This window comes from Cladophialophora immunda, assembly GCF_000835495.1.
Source record: "Cladophialophora immunda strain CBS 83496 unplaced genomic scaffold supercont1.1, whole genome shotgun sequence".
NCBI lineage: Eukaryota > Fungi > Ascomycota > Eurotiomycetes > Chaetothyriales > Herpotrichiellaceae > Cladophialophora > Cladophialophora immunda.
This window is the reverse complement of record NW_015622541.1, coordinates 1,551,461-1,568,227: the sequence shown is the minus strand read 5'-3', so window position 1 is coordinate 1,568,227 and position 16,767 is coordinate 1,551,461. Positions and strand designations below refer to the sequence as shown.

The following is a 16,767-nucleotide window of genomic DNA, read 5'->3' as shown; positions in this document are numbered from 1 at the left end:
TTCGCTTCAGCTACGGACAAATAACTGTGCTTTACCCCAGGAGCTGCCGCGGAGCGTGGCTCACGAATCACGTTATTGTGACGGTTCGGCCCGGAGGCGGTATGGAGAATGCTCTAAAGCTCCATGAAATGCACTCGAGAAGAAGACTAAGCCAAAGAGAGAAGAGAAAAGGAGAGAGAGTGCCGTCTGTCCTGACGAAGTGGTGAGGCGGTGATGCCAATGTAAGCGAACAGAGTCCTTGATTTCATTGTATTCTACATTGGATCCATTTGGTTTCACATTATCAAATACCAATGCAAAGACTAGCCTCGCAAGCTGGAGGTCATATCACCTGTCCGATTGTACAGGGGCCTCTCCATCGCTCTTACAATTCTCCATCGCCCATCACCTTCTGATCGCTATCGTGACGCGCACGCTCCGATGCCGCCGTCAAGCAATTAGCAACCACAACTTCTTTACAAACATCCGGCCCCGTATTCTGTGGATCGCACAGTGTATTTGCCGATGTACCCGGTTTGACGGCAACACGGTGTTCATGGCCAGGTACAGGCCACTTCATCCGCCACTGCACCTTGACGTCGTTGTCAGCCACGCCATCTGCCTTGTACCCAGGCCTCGTGAGACACATTGTTCCGAACGGCGTTGGCGCACAGGAAGTTGTGGGATGGCACTCGTTCTGGCCAGGTACCGGAGCACAGACGAAGCAGCCCATCTGATTGACCGTCACGTCGATGCTTTGGACGAAGGTGGCGCCGCCCGGCGTACCGTTCATCAGGAAGCGGATGTTGCAGTGAAGGGTGGCATCCTGGGCGGCGTCGGCGGCCACCATCACCACCTCGTGGAAGGTGACGACGGTGCCGCTACTCACTTGGGCGAGGGGGGGATTGAACAGGACGGTTAAGCCCGCGTCGCAGAAGACTGCTTCTGGTTGGACGAGGACATCGAGGTTCTTCAGCCCGCTGATGATTGCGGTGGTAACTGCGTCGGCAGTAGTGCCAATGATGATGCCGCCGGTCGCGGCGGTTACGGCGGTGGCCTGGCCGGTAGAATCAAGGTCTTGGACGTTGACGCCGATGACGCGGATGCTTTGGGACACCAGGGCGCCGATGGTGTTTGTCAGGGTATGACCGCCGCTAGGGTCGTGGCTGGGCGCGTCACTGATGAGAACTACGATCCGACTACTATCGGCGCGGAAGGCGATGGCACCGGTGGAGATCTCATAGAGCGCGTTGATCCAGTCCTCGGGGATGTCCCCGCCACCCCCAGCTGTCAAGGAGCCGACCGCGGCTTGTAGGGCAGCAACGCTGTTTGTCAAAGCCTGAAGGACCGTGAATGGTTTAGGGTCTGCAATATCGCCGAAGCTCGCCACGGCGAACTGGGCGCTCGGCTGCACGTTCATGACGGCGGTGATGACTGCTTCTAGGTTCGTCTTGATATTGTCGATGGTTGGCGACATGCTTCCTGTGACATCGACCAGGAGCACCACATCCGGTTTTGGGGGGATCTCTGCAGTGGTGACGACCTTGTCGATGTTGAACGAAGAGCCAGGGTCTGCATTCTCGCTCACCGATGCCGGCGAGACGCCCGGGCTGGAGAGGGCGGACCCGACGAGGGCGAAGGCGAGGGCTGCTGTGATGGAGAAGCGCATAGTCGAGGGCTCGATGGACGCTTTAGAACCTAGGTGCCGGATGTGAGAAGAACAAGAGAGGGTGACCTAAGAATATTAACAAGCCCAAAGGGGGGTCAACCAAGAAGGAGATGATGATGGTTCGGGGGTCTCCCTTTCGTCTTGTATTGCGCTTGAGGCCCGCATCACCAAGACAAAGAGCTGGTCCGCCATTCTCGAAAAACACTCATCACACATGACATATGAGCTGAACAGCTAAATACGATATATTGGTTGTTGGCTGCAGCAGCTGAGAAAACACACCGCCTAAATAGGTATAAATATGTCCGGGCGACTGCAGCTGTCTCAGGCAGCCATCTCAGGATTCGTGATGAGAGCTCGGCATCGAAGACAACAGCTCCCTGACTTACCACTCCGGCACAACAGCCAAGCCGAAGCCAGCCCAGAAATGTGTGTCGGCTGACGTTGCTTTCGTGAATTTCCGTGGTTCTATTGGATTGTGACTGCACGGAGGACTCGCAGTATGTACTTGCTAGGCGCCTTCGAGCAGTATACGAACGGGCCTGCAGTCTTTACATGCCTTGGCAGCCTGAGCCCTGGCCCAATCACAGGATGAGCCCCCGGCGCCCTCACGTGTGACGCAAAAAAAGATCAAGAAAGCCAATCATGGCCGTCTGTAAGGATATCCTCCAGTGTGAGCCGGGGCGGAAAGACGGACCATTCGCCTCCAGGGAGCCAAGGCTTTCCGCCCCCACTACCTTGAATCTAACTACACACAAACACCAGCGGTATGTAGTGGATGGCAACGGCCCTCTTCAACACTCTACTTGATATGTGTCCCCAAGGAAGAACCAATGGGTTTTACGGACGAAAGCTGGTTCAGAACTGTTGAGGATTTCAGATTGTCCTTGACCGCGGTAGTGTAAGTAGACTGTCGACATCGATAGTGCCCAAAGCTACTGACAGGTACATCTTCTGTTGATCCTTTTTGTCCGTCAAAATCATCGTCTCCTGAGTACCACGGTGTGCTTCAGGAGCTTGGTATCCGGTTTTGGCTGTTTTTTGCTTGGTCCAATTCTGTTGTCCGCGACGTTGCCCTCGCCCTCAAGATGGGTCTGTGAGTCCCTTGAGGATATGCGACGAGGTCGTCGACATTAATATCCTCGACGCTCAAGTTTCTGTGCTTCGGGCTTGATCCGAGCGACCAACAAACAAACAGTGCAAGCCGTGCGGATTTAAACAAATCATCCTCGTGGTGCCTGTGGGCAAGGGTGCTGTTTTGTTCTCGGACAATGGGTGGTTTGACACGAGCAAACCGAGTCCACCAGCGCCGGTCACGCCAGCCCCCGCGCCAGTGCATACTAGGCCAACTGCGGGCCAACTGCGGGAGGAGGGCCAGTTATCGTCGAGCATCCTACCCAAGAGCCAACGGCTTCAGATCCAAAACCGGGATTGTTGAACAAGCTGGGCAATTTGTTGTCCGGTGGTCAAGATAGGTCGGGAGCTGGTACACATGGAGGCAGCAACGCCACCTCTTCAACTGATCTACCCCAACCACCAAAGGCCACCATCGCCCGCAACCTCCAGCCAGCACCACTGCGCCACCGTTCCCCCTACCCCAGCCCCGACGAAGCCACCGGTGGCACCCACCGGCAAGGACTAGGTGTACTTGAAGTCGGTGGGGAAGGTGGCCAACGGATTGCGCATCATGGTGGACGGCCTGGGCTCGGATGATTTGGTGAAGATGGCCCTCGACGACTTTTTTCGAGATTGAGCTCGACGGCACGTTCGGGCCCGCCGGCGCTCCCAACGTCGAAATCACCGAAGAGCGGAACGAAAGGGAGAACGCTTACTTCAAGGACAATATCACCATCAAGCTAGCAGATCCGTCGACTTGAGCTTGAGTGTGGGTATGGATTTTGAGCAAAAACTTGCTATGCGGGATAGGGTGGTCCACGGCTTTATTACGAAATCAGCTTATCGCGATCGAATTGTTGGGACTCACGCATGGCGGGTTTCATGACTTCCTTGTCGAGTAATGGGCATGATATGCGAGTGAGACACCTCCCCTCGACCACCGTTTCTGTCCGTAGCCTTCGACCACTATATCACTACATTTCTTACGTTATCCGCACATTCACTCCATTCCGAGCCTGTAGATCCTGTCCCTCAGCAAGCGTGATACTTCCTCCTTCGCGGAGATGGGTCTTCTTGGGACGACGACGACGACGACGGCTGAGTAGTGCCCTCTCCTCTCGAAGCGTATTGAGCTCCGACCTCAAAAGAGCGGTCTGGCGCATCATTTTGCCTTGCGTGCCTTTCACAAACTGGTCAATAGCCCAACCTATCTTACGCGAAGGGGATGGTATACGAGTGACTGACTATGCGCCCTCCCTTCATATTTGAATCTTCGGATTCCAGGCGAGGTCCATACAGACGACCGTATGGAGTTACGATATTTTATGAAGAGCGATACGTGCATGCGAGTTATAAGCGATCCAATGTGAGAAGAGGCCCAGGAATGAGACGAGATTAGCATTCGATATACTTAGCGCCAAGAGGATAGACTTATTGTTACTATTACTAGTAGTCCCTACTAAAGGTAAGTAACGTTGGCGCTAGAGCGCCCTTACCGAGGCACTACCCGTAACACTATTTAGTGGGTGTGAGCATAGGGCGGCATCACTCCGTCCTAAAGAGGGGTGAGCCAGTCGTCGAATTAATACCTCGTCTTGGCAGCGTCTGGCAGCATCTGGCCGCGTCTCGCCGGAGCAAACTGCTCCTTTATCACCTGGACCTCGTACGATTTTCCAAGCTACCTCTCCTACACCTTGGAAACATCCAACACCCTCCTTGCTACAACCTCCCAAAAATGTTCGGAGTCTTCATCCCTACCCGCCCCATCATCACTGAGATGGCGACCGTCTCGCCGAACCAGTTTGCCGTCTCCTTCCCGGCGTCACCACCTTTCCACAACGTCGGCGTGTTTCTCCACCCCAACAACCTCCTCCCGCCTGGCACGGCGGCCGGAGTCTACATGCAACTGCCCGGGGAGCAAGGGTTCAAGTTTCTGGGCGCCATCGGCAACGAGAAGCCCTCGGCCTTGTTCCGCGTGAATCTGCCCGAGGCGATCGCCAACAACCCTTCCGCCGGGCAGGTCAATCTCGGCATCTCCGTAGAGCCCGCGGAGAACATCCAGGCGCAGATGCTCCAGCTCCAGCAACAGTCGCCGACGGTGTCGAATGCCACCGCCCTCGTCAAGAGACCGCCAGACACGCGGGTTCTGGCTCAGCGCATCATCAGGAACGCCTTCAACTTCCTGGCCAGCTTCGCGGGCAACACGGCCAACGGGATCGAGGTCGTGCCCTTGAAGAGCTTCCAGGATTGGTGGACCAAGTTCGAGAGACGGGTCCAGAATGATCCAGGGTTCCTGGAGAGGGATGAGGTTTGAAGGACGAAGGCTCGGCAAACCCCGGCACTGCACCCGTTGACGTCTACAGAGTGAGGAAGGGTGCCGATTGAGTTCGCCCAATTTCATTCCGGCTGCTCAAATACATGACTGTTAAAACTCATGGCCGTCGGAGATGGGGCAATATTTATATCTCTAATTGAGAGCAGCTCTATCAGCGCCAACACCACCCGTCTATCGCTCAAAACGTTTCACAAACGGCAGAAAGCGGCATCGCTTCACCACTGCATCGACATGATCTCATCCTTGCTCCAGTACTTGCGCATATTCTCCGCCCCCAACATCCTCACCTCGTCATCCAAATGCGCCCACAACACCCCGCCAAAGGAGTCCATGATCTCCTTCAATTCTGGCAACCGCAGCTCCTTCTCCCCACTCCGGCACGTGTCCAGATACTGCTCCAACTTCTCCAGGCCGACGTGGATCTGTTCATGCTGGGTGATTAAGTGATCGTGCTCCCCAAAGGCCGGCATGCGTTCGGCGAGTTCGGGAAAGACGTGCTGTTCTTCGATTGTGTGGTGGATTGTCAACGCGTGGCAGAGGTGGAGGCCTTGAGAAATGAAGCTGCGGAGGGACATGCCGGCAGGTCGAGAACCGGACGTGCAGGCTTTGTACAACAGGTTCCAGGTGTAGCGGAAATGGTTGTGCTGGTGATGAGCCAGGCATTAGTGAGATTCTCCCGAGAAGCACTCAGAGCGACACAGAAGTATCTCTCGATGATATCGAGGACGAGCGATGGATCAAAGCAAACAAGGTGCAAAAGACGGGGAAAAGGGATCAAGCGTACATATGCATCCATCATGGCCGCCAGCCGGTTATACACGCGGAAGTCCTGGGCAGAGAGTTTCGGCAGCTCGGGCTCGGCGGCGGCGGAGTCGGCATTGTTGCTTGGTGAGGGAGCTGTCTGAGGTGTGGCATTCTGTTCCGGCATGCAAGTTTCAGGGAGAGGGTCTGACGAAGCCATGCTGCTCGGGATGGAGGCGACGGCTCTCGTTTGACGAGTCCGTGGCTCTTCTCTGGGCGCCGACCTTGATGTCGTCGATGTTGAGAGGGCCGAGGAGTTCACGACGCTGATGCTGGTGATAGATCCCGTCTGATACAGCCTCACACCGGCAATCCACGCGGGTATCCTTGCCTTCACGGCTTGCAGATTCGTCGCGGCGTTGACGCGCAGGAGAGCTGGAGGATAGAGAGCGATGGCAATCGCTAGCATCAAGATACCAGTGCCGAGAAGTGGGAGCGGCGATGCCCAACGTCTCATGCGTCTTCTCTTGTGTTCGTAGCAAGAAGGGGCCAAAAGAGTAAACGGCTCTCTCCCTGTTATTCTTGCGCAAGGATAGATAGAAATCCGATCGTCGCCCTTGGTGGGATTCCTTAATCCCGGCCTCGTCGGAAGAAACCAACCTTCTCCACCACTCCCCAGCACTGCGTATTTTCGATCCCTTTTCAGCTCAGAGCAAGCCGGTGTAGTATTATATGCGGAATCCGGACCACTGTTGCTGAAGATCGGAGAAAACAGCGGCGCTGAGAGACCGAGTGAAACGAAAAGAGAAGGAAGAAGAGAGGGAAGCGATATACACCATATACCTGCTCCGCACCGTGTACTCGTACTGGATATTCGTAGATATATATGTCCACGCAGTACCCGCACGATTCCTTTCCACACCTCCAAAGATATTAAATACGGCGGAAAGAGAAAATCGAACCGAGCCCGCGCAAGGGATCAACGTGTGCCGGACCAATCACCCGCCGTGTTGGGTGCGGGCTGCTGGGAGCCTCGTCATGTGACGCGCGGTTGTTCTCGGTCGAGAATGAGGAGACGAGGAATTACGCCCGAGATGCAGGAGGAGGAGGAGGAGGAGGAGAGAGATTGCTGGACTACGTGGTACATACCTAGATATGACAGATGTACTCCATACATACGTATGTAACTACCTATGTCACTACGAGTACATACGCTCATTCATATATGCGCCGGGACGGCAAACCTGCGGAGCGATATTGTAAGTATGTGAGAAGAGAAGACGGAGAGCGGGGTTGAACTAATGACGGGCCAATTAGTGTGTTGGCATTTTCTCATAAGGATCCCGCTGTCCATTATAATAGCTTCAGGGATCATGACTCTTTTCGATCGCAGGACCTACCAACAGTTTATTCAAGACCCAGAAACAGGAGCAGAGTAGCAGATTATATACTATTACCTTGTGCAGATCTTGAGATGGGGCGAATACAATTACACAAAGGACAACCATTTTACTTTGCATCAATTCACATTAGTATCAAGTATAACATCCAAAATATCGAGAGCGACGGTGGGAAAGAGTAAGGGTAACGCAACGCAACGCAACGAAATGCAAAGCGAAGGCAAATAGTAGGCAAAAGCCCCAAAGCAAGTACGTCAAGAGAACTGTCGTGCTAGAAGTTTCGCGCATCAGATGTTCATAAACTCTTCATTATCCATTTTACATGCAGCAAGAGGACTGCCTACATAACTAGGCGAGCCAGCAGAACCCGCAAGATTTTGAACCCGGCAGCGCCAGCCCCGTGCATAGGATGTAAAACTAGCCCCAAGCTGTGCGTGCTAGAACGAAGGAACCTGGAAAGGAGGACCATTCTTCGACAGGATTCCGACATCCACATCTCACCATCCATGCCTTTTGACTTTGCGTGACAAAAACTGTTTCGTTTCTCTTCGTCATGACTACTGCTCTTCCCTTTCTTTTTGAGATTTTTCTTTTTCTTTTTTGGTTTGGAGGTTGCTGTGACCCTGTTTATCCAAAGAGGGCACCGCCAAGTCGGATCCTGACGGACTTGACCTGGGTGTAGTTGGACAGGGCATACTTGCCGAGCTCACGGCCGATACCAGACTCCTTGAAGCCGCCGAAGGGCACCTGGTGGCTGAGCATGTTGTAGTTGTTGACCCAGACGGTGCCGGCCTTGAGGGCGTTGGCCACGCGGAGGGCGGTGTTGAGGTTGGTCGTGTGCACGGCCGCGGCGAGACCGTAGGTGGTCTCGTTGCCCAGCCGGATCACCTCGTCCTCGGTCTCGAACTTGCTGATGGCGCAGACGGGGCCGAAGATCTCTTCTTGCATGATCTTCATGTCCTCGCTGACGTTGGAGAAGATAGTCGGTTGGATGAAGTAGCCCTCGTTGCCGTGGCGCTCACCACCGGTCTCGACCTTGGCACCAGCCTCCTTGCCGGACTGGATGTAGTTCATGATGCGGTCGAATTGGAGCTTGCTGACCTGGGGGCCCTGGAAGGTGTCGGCCTTGAATGGGTCGCCGACGACGTTCTTGGCGGTCCGCTCCTTGAAGGCCTGGATGAACTTGTCGTAGATGCCAGATTGGACGTAGATCCGGGAGCCGGCACAGCAGCACTGGCCGTGGTTGAAGAAAATACCAAAGTTGACCCACGAGATGGCGTCGTCAATGTTGGCGTCGTTGAAGACAATGTTGGGGGACTTGCCACCGAGCTCGAGGGTGACCTTCTTCAGGTTGGACTTGGCAGCGGCTTGCAGGATGGTGCGGCCCACGACGGTCGAGCCAGTGAAGGCGACCTTGTCAATGTCCATGTGGGAGGCAATGGCAGCACCGGCGGTCTTGCCGAAGCCAGAGATGATGTTGACGACACCAGCGGGGAAGCCAGCCTTCTCGCAGAGAGTGGCGGCAAACAGACCGGACAGAGGTGTCTGTTCAGCAGTCTTCAAGACAACGGTGTTACCGGTGGCCAAGGCAGGACCAATCTTCCAGGCCCACATGAGCAGAGGGAAGTTCCATGGGATGATCTGACCGCAGACGCCCACGGCTTCGTGTCTTGTGTAGTTGAAGGTCTCTGGGTCTGTGTCGATGGTTTTGCCGTGGATCTTGTCTGCCCAACCACCGTAGTATCTCAAGCAGCCAGAAGACAGCTGAACATCGACCTTGGCCATGGACAGGGCCTTGCCGTTGTCCAAGGACTCAATCGCCGCGAGGGTATCCGAGTACTCGTCGAAGAGGTCGGCGAGCTTGGTCAGCATCTGACCTCGCACACTGGGGAGGGTCTGGCCCCAGACGCCATTGAAAGCCTTGCGGGCAGCCTTGACGGCGATGTCGACATCTGACGAGGAGAACAAGTCAGCAAGCTGCGGGACATCGCAAGCGGTTGACAAAACTTACCCTCGGGACCGGCCTCGTGGACGGCGATGATGGGCTTCTCGTTGGTGGGGTTGATGGTCTCAAAGGTCTTGCCCTCGACACCCTTCACCCACTTGCCGTCAATGTACAAGCCCAACGGTTGCTCGTACGTGATGCTGGGGGTCTCGATCTTTGCTGTGAGAGACATGGTGACAATGTTGATATCTTTTGAAATTCGATTTGAACACAAAAAAAACTTCGATGGGTATCACAACAGAATTGGAAAAGTCGCAGACTTTTGTAATAGACAAGAAGAGAAGAAGGAGAGCAGACGAGCACCGAGGGCAGAGAGAGCTTTATTTCAAATACTTCATGCGCGGGGAAGGGCCAACTCTCCATCAACGCAATGATATCCACAGCCCAAAACTTCTTCTTTCGCTTTCCTATGGACCGAGCCAGTAGACACGAGAATGGAGTCGGGCTGATCCACTGACCCAGAGGTCGAGCGGGCAGAATGCAGCAGGTGGACGCTGGAATTCCGTCACTCAGGTTGGGGGGCGATTGGAAGGTCGCGTCCAACTGCGGGGTTGAGAGGCAGGTCAGACAACGGTCTGAGACTCTTAGTGGATCAAAGGAGATCAGAACAGTAAGAGACGGAGGTCTCAAGGGCCAAAGAGGGTTCGATGCGCTGTGAGATGGAGTGAGGGGATTGGACAGTCGCGGAGACTAGGCTGGGGCACGAGCTGCTGTGGCAATGTTTCGAAAGAGGGGTATCGATTCGACTGTTGTTGTTCAGGTAGCAGCTGGCCTGAGGGAGGAGCCGACTCGTACTCGTCCTCCGTCCGATCGAGACAAGGACCTGTGCCCGGTGAGCCGTCTCTGGGGGAGCTTGAACTTTGGCCTGGTCCAAAGGATGACCGGACGAAGGTCCCGTCTGGTGTGAGATCCATTTGCGGCTTTGCTTTGCTCGTTTTCCTGGTCAGATCTTACCTTGCCCCCGAGGCTAGCCGAGTAGTACCACCACTACTGAGCGAAAAGAAATGAGAGGCCACATAGCTCCGTATAGCTACTGGTGCCTAGCTCCCCTCGCTATCTTGGGAGAGCGAGACTGCTAAGATTGTTCGATATCAACACATCGGCTCCGAGGCCCGGCGGCCTCAACAATGTCTAGATCGAGCCAGACGTCGGAGTAAGGAACGATCTGATGTGCATAATTGAGTCCTCGTGCCCTTTTCCAGTTAGGGGTTGAGAAGGGGGACCAGGCCTCTGGTGGATCGACCAAGCTCCCTAGCTATGCTTCGGAGAAAGGGTATACGGACGAGATGCGTGTGGCTGCAAGTCGGCTACATGGAGAAAAAGCCCCTGAGGTCTTTCCGTACGAGAACAGGGTTGGACGGAGAGACATTGCTCCGCCAAGTATATACAGTAGATTGTCGATGATTACCTATCTCCTAGAACGACCGACCCTTGTCTGTGAGCAGGAGCGTGAGCATTGACATTGACACGACAAAAAGAAATGCAATTCTGGGATACGAAAACTGTGGTTGCTTCGCGTCCTCCCCTCCCCCTCCCCGCTAGTTCCTCTTGGGGGATGCCGTAGAGGGATGGAGGGGCACGACTGCCCCTGCAAAAGAGAGGGCTGTTTTCGTCGGCGCGGGGCTGATGTGGCGTTGTATCCTGCCGCAAGTCATGGGTCCCAGGGTTGAACTGTCCCTCGTACGGAATACTTGCCCATCTCGCTCGCATCGCTCGCTCGCTCGACTCGACCTCTCCTTGGGTGTCCTGGGTGTGTCCTGGATCGCTCTTGATTTCCCAACCTGGAGAGCCCGCGGCCCGCGGAATAGTTTCCAGAAAAGACGGGATCACAAATCAGTCCCTGTTCTGGACCTGTGTCCTCCAGTGCGCCATGTCCACCGAGAAGTATGAGTATTCCGTAGAATTTTCGGCGAGAGTCCCGTCTCCAATGGCAAGTGCCTGCGCATGGACGATCTTTGTGTGTGTACCAACTTGGATTACTCAAGGACCGCCAGGGGGGTAGAGGTAGACATTGTTCGGAAGAAGCAGCGGCAGAAGCTTTGGTTGGCTTTTGTTTTCCTGTGCTTATTGCATTTGACTAATCCTGTAGCGGTGATTGTCGCCGTGGTGACTGCCTCTCTGGGTTTCTGGGCTCGGTGTTCGGGGGCGATTATGGGGAGGGTCAGTGTGTTGCTGGGGAAGAGAAAGAGAAGAAGCCACCACAGCTGCACATCGGTGATACAGGCCCGGATGGAGGCAACTGTGCCGATCGACCCACAGTCACGTGGACAATGAGCTTTGGGTAGAATATATATTATTGTCGCGAAATTGTGTCTTGGCTGTCATGGTCAAAAAGTTAGGAGGTTCCCTTGAGCCTGTGGGCGTCGCTTCACACTCCCACTTGTTCAGTCGTGCCTTGCTCGGAATTTCGGGTCGTTCATCGTACTCGTGTGTGCAAACCACGATGCTACGGAACGTTAAGCAATCGGAAGTGACACTTGAGGGAAGCGATTCTGCAGAGGCTCTTCCACCCGGAGTTGGCGATGTGAGATTACACACTGGCAAGATATGCGAAGTCCCAGGCTCGACGTGGGGGACCGACTTTTTTTGCTCTTCTATTTTTTTCAAACCCATGGGATTTTATTTGTTTGATGTTGTGTTTCTTTGTGCGGGACAGACAGGGCAAGAAGGTCAGCCGAAAGCCAAGACATCTACGCCGCACGGGCAGAATGGTCCATCTACCTACTTGTATGTCAAAGACCACTTTGGCCCTGTTCTCTATCAAGCAAATGCATGTGTGACTGAATGCTATGGACAATGTCCGTTCATCACCACCTCAGTCGTCGCACCATCCACCAACACACTCCGATTTCTCTCCTGCGTCGACGGTGCAACATCCATGGCGGGATTCCGGGTGAAGAAATTCACCGGCTTCAGGCCAACAACCATCTTCTCACATGGCATTACCGGCCAATCCTCCACCCGCGGATTGTGCGTTGATCCAAAGGTGTGCCAAACGACAATGTCTTGATCTTTGACGTCAGTGGCAGCATTGTCCGCCGCCGAAACCTCCTGCTGCCGACGCTTCTCGATCCAGCTGGCAATGCCTTCTCCCCCGAGCGACTGCATCGTGTGGTCGCCCGCTGCGAACAGCTCCCCGTCATGATATCTCGTCACCCAGACGGCATGCGCGCCGAACTCGGATCTCTTTGCGTGGTAGGAGGATGGGTGTGCAAGGACGAGCTGGCTGTAGCACGGGACGAGTTTGTACCCGACGGGGCCTTCAGTGATGGGGTTCGTGACGCCCTCGTTGACGATCTTGAAGACTCGGTTGACCGTGTGGTCAAGATCCAAGCCACATTCTTTCCTCACTGTCTCGGCTCTGGTTGTGTATCCGACGCCGAACGGGTTGTGGATCGTGGGATCCTGGCTCTCGAGTGGCATCGCATGCGACTCCTCGACCACGAGAGAATTCTTCCACCCCCCGACCGCCGGATCAATCCTCAGACAGAACAGGTGCTGATGATATGGCGCCATCACGCCTGGCGCAACTGTGGTGCCAAATGGCACTTTGTCCCCGACGTTGGTCGGGACGGTGGACACAATCCCCGTCGCCCGCACTTCATAGTGCAAGGACGCGTCCTGCCCGAAGTAGAACGCAAAGATGTACTCGTAGTTACTCACGGTGATGATGGTCTGCAGCACCAAGACTCTCGAGCGAGTGACCACGGCATTGCCCGTGCGGAAGTTGGTGTGTTTCCACAGAATCCCATCGTCGATCTCGTGACAGCACACGGCGTTGGGGAGCTTGATCGGATCTCCGGCACTGGTCGCGTGCCAGCCGTCGAAGTATTTGATGTGGCCCAGACAGTCGCACCCCAGCTGCAGATTGTTGGCATTGCAGCCTGCGCCGTCGTTGCCCAGATCAAAGGCCGCTTTGCGGGCATACGGCATCCGCGGATCCCCGTAGGGCACAAACATCTCTGACAGCGAGAGGCGGTAGAACAACGAGTGACCGTCATACCGGACGTCGTGCAGGGTGAGTCCTTCCCGGTAGTTGAAGCCGACGCGCAAATGCCACTTTTCCCAGCGTACGAGGTTGCCTTCGGTAGTAAACGATGGGCCTTCCGGCTGCAAGACGTGGAATGGCTTGGTGGATGTTCGATGCTCGGGCACCAAGTCCGGGTGATACTCGATGCTCGAGTCGAAGATCTTCCTGCGATCGTACGGTTTGGCGGTCATGCTGATCTCGTTGGACGTGCCGTTGGGGAGGTGATAGATCTTCAAGACCCGCGCGTCCCCAGACATTTCCACACACAGATCCAGCGGGTACGCATAATGGTTTGCATCCGGGTGACTGACCAGTTTCATGTAGAAATAGCACTGGGAATTGGCACGTTTTCCACATCAGCGTCCCCCCCTTTTACATCCCCCCGTACCATCCAACAAAGTCAAGGAAGGGGAGCGCTCGCGCGAGGGACATACCATAGTGATCTTCAGACTCATGTCGTTCATCCCATCCGTCGCGTACGTCCACGGCTCGATCTTGACCACGGCCCCTTCGGGAAGTTGCATCTCCTTGATTGCGGCCTGCACGCGGCTATCACCAAGGCACGCGGCCTCAGTCTTTTGCATGTCGTTGGCATCGACGTGTGGATGCCGACCGAGGAGCTGTTCCTTGTCCACGACCTCGCCGGTGTCCACGTTGACCTTGAGCTCGTAAAAGTGCGCGCTGTCCCGCGGTTGGCCCAGGAACACCTGCACCGTGGCGAGACGAGCTGGCTTTGTTGACGGCTCTGATGTTACGGCGCCCTTGGTGTGCTCATGCTCCAAGAAAGTCGTCATTTCGGCCTTGGCCGGTTCTGCGAGCGTGATGACCCGGAAATATGCTTCGCCATCTGGGAAAGCGGATCGGACATGCTTCGCGGTCTGAAACGGTCAACTCGTGGTTTGAAGCCACACTATGTAGGGGCTTCCATACTTGAGAGATCTCCTGAGGTGTGAGAGGATCCAAAGGGTGGGGAGCCAGTACTGCCATCTTTCCCAACAATGATGTCTTGGTCTTTGGCTTTCCAATGTCCGGACTAGATGGTTTGTCTCAAGATCGGATCTGGTAGGGGAGGGGTTTACTGATGGGTAAAGTGCTGGCAAACTGTTGCATCCTTGTAAAATGAGAAGTTGAATGGATGGTGGATCTACGCCTTCTGACAAGGCTTGAACTGCAAAGGGAAGTCGAACGCATTTGAATTCATGCCATGAGGCTCGGTCGTCCCAAGGCCTGTCGAGCGTCTCGGAGGAATCCGCTTGCAGTATTACCTCGCAAAATGCTCGGATTGAGCAATTGGCGGATATTCGCGATCTCTCAGGTGTCGAGCCTAACCGACCTGGGCATCTGGGAGCATGTGTTGCATATGTGCAGCAGACTAAGGCGCCAAACAAATACTTCTCACAAGGGATATGAGAGGCGAACGCAGACGAAATCATCGATGAACAGGGCACGCTTGCTACTCTTTCCAGTGTAGAGATTGTGTCCGCCGCGGTTGAGCAGATGTCCCAAGAGTCGGAGGTGACTTCAACAAACACCACTGAAATCAGGAAGCGCTCGAGGCGTGCTGATGCAGTGTTGGTGTGAGTAAGAAAGAAGGAGTGCTCAGATGGTCGTCGACAAGTTGCTGTGCATCAGAAGGGAACCGTGAAGGCTCCCTCCAAAGCCTTCACTAACGCCAGTCGAACGGGGAAATCATTGCTCAATCATGTCTGCCTGCGCAGTGCAATCACACTTTTTGGACCTCTGGCTGGCAAAACAGCACGAAACTCTCTCTGTGCGCGTCCCTGAGAAACCAGCGGGTAAAGCCATGAAAATCTTTTTCATTGAGATGATCGGCCAAAGGGGCGCGATGATTGAAATTATGTCCAATGTTAGAACGCTTGTCGGAGCAAACCCATTCCCCCAACCCGCGCTGGTATACAGCCTTTTCTTTCATACAGGGAGGCGAGATTCGTCAGAGGAAATCTGATAAGAGTGGCTCCATCCAGGCGCAGGTCACCAAAAGGGACTAGAAATCTTTTGTTGGTACACTTTTTCGTCGCTCTTCGTCGCGTTGCAAGGGGCCCACGGTTTATTCGACGCCCGGTCCACTGTCGGATCCTTCGCTACCAGCGCCAAAAGACCCAACCTTCAGATTCTTATCTTGCGCAACCATGACGGCGAGGATCTCGAGGATCTCTTTGGGGACGGTGTTATCGTAGATACCGATGAGTGATTGTGGTTCGGGGTAGACCTTGAGACCCTTGTAGAAGCAAAGGGCAGCGCCGACCGGATCAGAGCCTGGGAGCGGAGTCAGCTACATGGTTGCAGGCAAGAGGAATAGTTTCACAGACCGTCACCGGCCATAGCCTCCCCCTGTGCGATTTGTTGCATGAAGAATGCCTCCTTCTCTTCAATGTCCGTCGGGAAGCCCTCCTCGATGGCTTCCTGGACTGTCCGTTTGATCTCTTCCTGTTGCTGCTTCCCTTGGAACTCGGCCTCTTCCTTGGCTATCCGGGCTTGCCTCCGCGATTCTCGTTTGAGAGCTTTCCGAAACTCGGGGTCGTTTCTCCGCCTGTAATCAAAGTAGACGGCATATGCTGAAAGCATGTCAGCCGCCAAAAGTCTTGGTGTAAGTCTTCTCTTCTCGATGGATCGACGCACCAACCAGCCCGGTGACCACTGTCCCGACAGATATTGACACGATCGTCGAGGTCTTCATGATGGGGACGCGGAGAGGTAGGACCCTGACAAGACGAATATGGCGACAAGAAATAAGAATGCAGAGTGTAAGAAGGCCAAAATGCAAACGGAACTAGAAATGGATTCTAAGAAAGTGGCGTAATGAGATGGATGGTGTCTGGATCAACGGGAATGATACAGCTTTGGGGAATTTCGCAGCTTGCAAGAAAAGACCTTGCGAGAACTTCGGCAAAGCCTCAACTGAGGCGACTTCACTAGATGACATAATGCTCTGCACCAATTATACTGTGGAGCATTCAGCCACATCGTGACAGCCGCAGCCTTGCCCCTGAGCCCATCTCCTGCGTATTTACTGTCTATATCGCAGCCACATCGTGTAGGATAGCCTTTTCCTGAGCAGAAGACATGCAGCGCAGATACCAAAGTCTAAAGAGATCTAGTGACTGGCGCATGCCAGCATTCTCCCTTCCATTCGTTACATAACACACCACTATGGATCGGAGACCTGCTTTCCGGTCGTCGGCCAGTGCCCTTGACCTTCAAAGAGAGGCTTCCAAGCACGGAACTGTAAGTTACCAAGATCTTGATCTTCAAAGCGCCTGAATCCGACCACATCATCTCCCGAGAGCTGTCTGCCCGGCTTTCGGTGTCTAGGCTGGTCCGAGAACCGAGCACAGCTCCTAAACTCTTGACCGTGATAAGACGTTGCTGTCGACTTCGTTCGGAGAACTATGGTTATTAACATGCAGCAGCTTGAAGGCAGACAAGAAAGCCATCTTTCACGGGTTCTCCAGAGTACATAGGCACTCCCCG

The 16,767-nt window shown here is 54.5% G+C and overlaps 7 protein-coding genes across 8 annotated transcripts; 1 reads left to right on the top strand and 6 right to left on the bottom strand.

The window, feature by feature from the left end:
- Positions 1–348: 348 nt before the first annotated feature.
- PV07_00438 (uncharacterized protein) lies at positions 349–1,648 on the bottom strand (the record flags this gene model as incomplete). Its single annotated transcript, XM_016386890.1, has 1 exon — positions 349–1,648. One exon carries the CDS (start codon positions 1,646–1,648, stop codon positions 365–367), a length of 1,284 nt encoding a protein of 427 aa, XP_016253818.1. The 3' UTR covers positions 349–364.
- Positions 1,649–4,430: 2,782 nt separating this feature from the next.
- PV07_00437 (uncharacterized protein) lies at positions 4,431–6,574 on the top strand. The gene has a single exon (XM_016386889.1). It carries the CDS (start codon positions 4,500–4,502, stop codon positions 5,076–5,078), a length of 579 nt encoding a protein of 192 aa, XP_016253817.1. The 5' UTR covers positions 4,431–4,499; the 3' UTR covers positions 5,079–6,574.
- Positions 5,230–6,633, bottom strand: PV07_00436 (uncharacterized protein). The gene is made up of 2 exons (XM_016386888.1): positions 5,884–6,633; positions 5,230–5,743 (listed from the first exon to the last, which is right to left on the bottom strand). Exons 1-2 carry the CDS (start codon positions 6,355–6,357, stop codon positions 5,315–5,317), a joined length of 903 nt encoding a protein of 300 aa, XP_016253816.1. The 5' UTR covers positions 6,358–6,633; the 3' UTR covers positions 5,230–5,314.
- An 845-nt stretch (positions 6,634–7,478) lies between these two features.
- PV07_00435 (aldehyde dehydrogenase) lies at positions 7,479–9,660 on the bottom strand. Its single transcript, XM_016386887.1, has 2 exons — positions 9,252–9,660; positions 7,479–9,192 (listed from the first exon to the last, which is right to left on the bottom strand). Exons 1-2 carry the CDS (start codon positions 9,415–9,417, stop codon positions 7,868–7,870), a joined length of 1,491 nt encoding a protein of 496 aa, XP_016253815.1. The 5' UTR covers positions 9,418–9,660; the 3' UTR covers positions 7,479–7,867.
- A 927-nt stretch (positions 9,661–10,587) lies between these two features.
- On the bottom strand, positions 10,588–11,400 carry PV07_00434 (uncharacterized protein). The gene has a single exon (XM_016386886.1). The coding sequence runs from the start codon at positions 10,953–10,955 to the stop codon at positions 10,650–10,652; it is 306 nt and encodes a 101-aa protein (XP_016253814.1). The 5' UTR covers positions 10,956–11,400; the 3' UTR covers positions 10,588–10,649.
- Positions 11,401–11,895: 495 nt separating this feature from the next.
- On the bottom strand, positions 11,896–14,521 carry PV07_00433. Of its 2 annotated transcripts, XM_016386884.1 has the most exons (3): positions 14,206–14,521; positions 13,710–14,153; positions 11,896–13,607 (listed from the first exon to the last, which is right to left on the bottom strand). In XM_016386884.1, the coding sequence occupies exons 1-3, from the start codon at positions 14,260–14,262 to the stop codon at positions 12,033–12,035; spliced, it is 2,076 nt and encodes a 691-aa protein (XP_016253812.1). In that variant the 5' UTR covers positions 14,263–14,521; the 3' UTR covers positions 11,896–12,032. The 2 variants fall into 2 exon arrangements, with proteins under 2 accessions (XP_016253812.1, XP_016253813.1); XM_016386885.1 differs by having other exon boundaries at positions 11,896–14,153.
- Positions 14,522–14,674: 153 nt separating this feature from the next.
- Positions 14,675–16,173, bottom strand: PV07_00432 (uncharacterized protein). Its single transcript, XM_016386883.1, has 3 exons — positions 15,916–16,173; positions 15,606–15,851; positions 14,675–15,552 (listed from the first exon to the last, which is right to left on the bottom strand). The coding sequence occupies exons 1-3, from the start codon at positions 15,971–15,973 to the stop codon at positions 15,344–15,346; spliced, it is 513 nt and encodes a 170-aa protein (XP_016253811.1). The 5' UTR covers positions 15,974–16,173; the 3' UTR covers positions 14,675–15,343.
- Positions 16,174–16,767: the final 594 nt, after the last annotated feature.

What these genes read in the sequence shown, in the direction of transcription:
- PV07_00433 (XM_016386884.1), bottom strand. Translation starts at nt 14,262, where the DNA reads ATGGCAGTACTGGCTCCCCACCCTTTGGATCCTCTCACACCTCAGGAG. An exon ending in CACCTCAGGAGATCTCTCAA is followed by an intron (nt 14,154 to 14,205) that starts GTATGGAAGCCC and finishes TGACCGTTTCAG; the next exon opens with ACCGCGAAGCATGTCCGATC. An exon ending in TGAGTCTGAAGATCACTATG is followed by an intron (nt 13,608 to 13,709) that starts GTATGTCCCTCG and finishes GCCAATTCCCAG; the next exon opens with TGCTATTTCTACATGAAACT.
- PV07_00434 (XM_016386886.1), bottom strand. Translation starts at nt 10,955, where the DNA reads ATGCGAGCGAGATGGGCAAGTATTCCGTACGAGGGACAGTTCAACCCT.
- PV07_00435 (XM_016386887.1), bottom strand. Translation starts at nt 9,417, where the DNA reads ATGTCTCTCACAGCAAAGATCGAGACCCCCAGCATCACGTACGAGCAA. An exon ending in CCACGAGGCCGGTCCCGAGG is followed by an intron (nt 9,193 to 9,251) that starts GTAAGTTTTGTC and finishes TCTCCTCGTCAG; the next exon opens with ATGTCGACATCGCCGTCAAG.
- PV07_00436 (XM_016386888.1), bottom strand. Translation starts at nt 6,357, where the DNA reads ATGAGACGTTGGGCATCGCCGCTCCCACTTCTCGGCACTGGTATCTTG. An exon ending in CGGCCATGATGGATGCATAT is followed by an intron (nt 5,744 to 5,883) that starts GTACGCTTGATC and finishes GCTCATCACCAG; the next exon opens with CACAACCATTTCCGCTACAC.
- PV07_00437 (XM_016386889.1), top strand. Translation starts at nt 4,500, where the DNA reads ATGTTCGGAGTCTTCATCCCTACCCGCCCCATCATCACTGAGATGGCG.
- PV07_00432 (XM_016386883.1), bottom strand. Translation starts at nt 15,973, where the DNA reads ATGAAGACCTCGACGATCGTGTCAATATCTGTCGGGACAGTGGTCACC. An exon ending in AGTGGTCACCGGGCTGGTTG is followed by an intron (nt 15,852 to 15,915) that starts GTGCGTCGATCC and finishes ACATGCTTTCAG; the next exon opens with CATATGCCGTCTACTTTGAT. An exon ending in GGAGGCTATGGCCGGTGACG is followed by an intron (nt 15,553 to 15,605) that starts GTCTGTGAAACT and finishes CTCCGCTCCCAG; the next exon opens with GCTCTGATCCGGTCGGCGCT.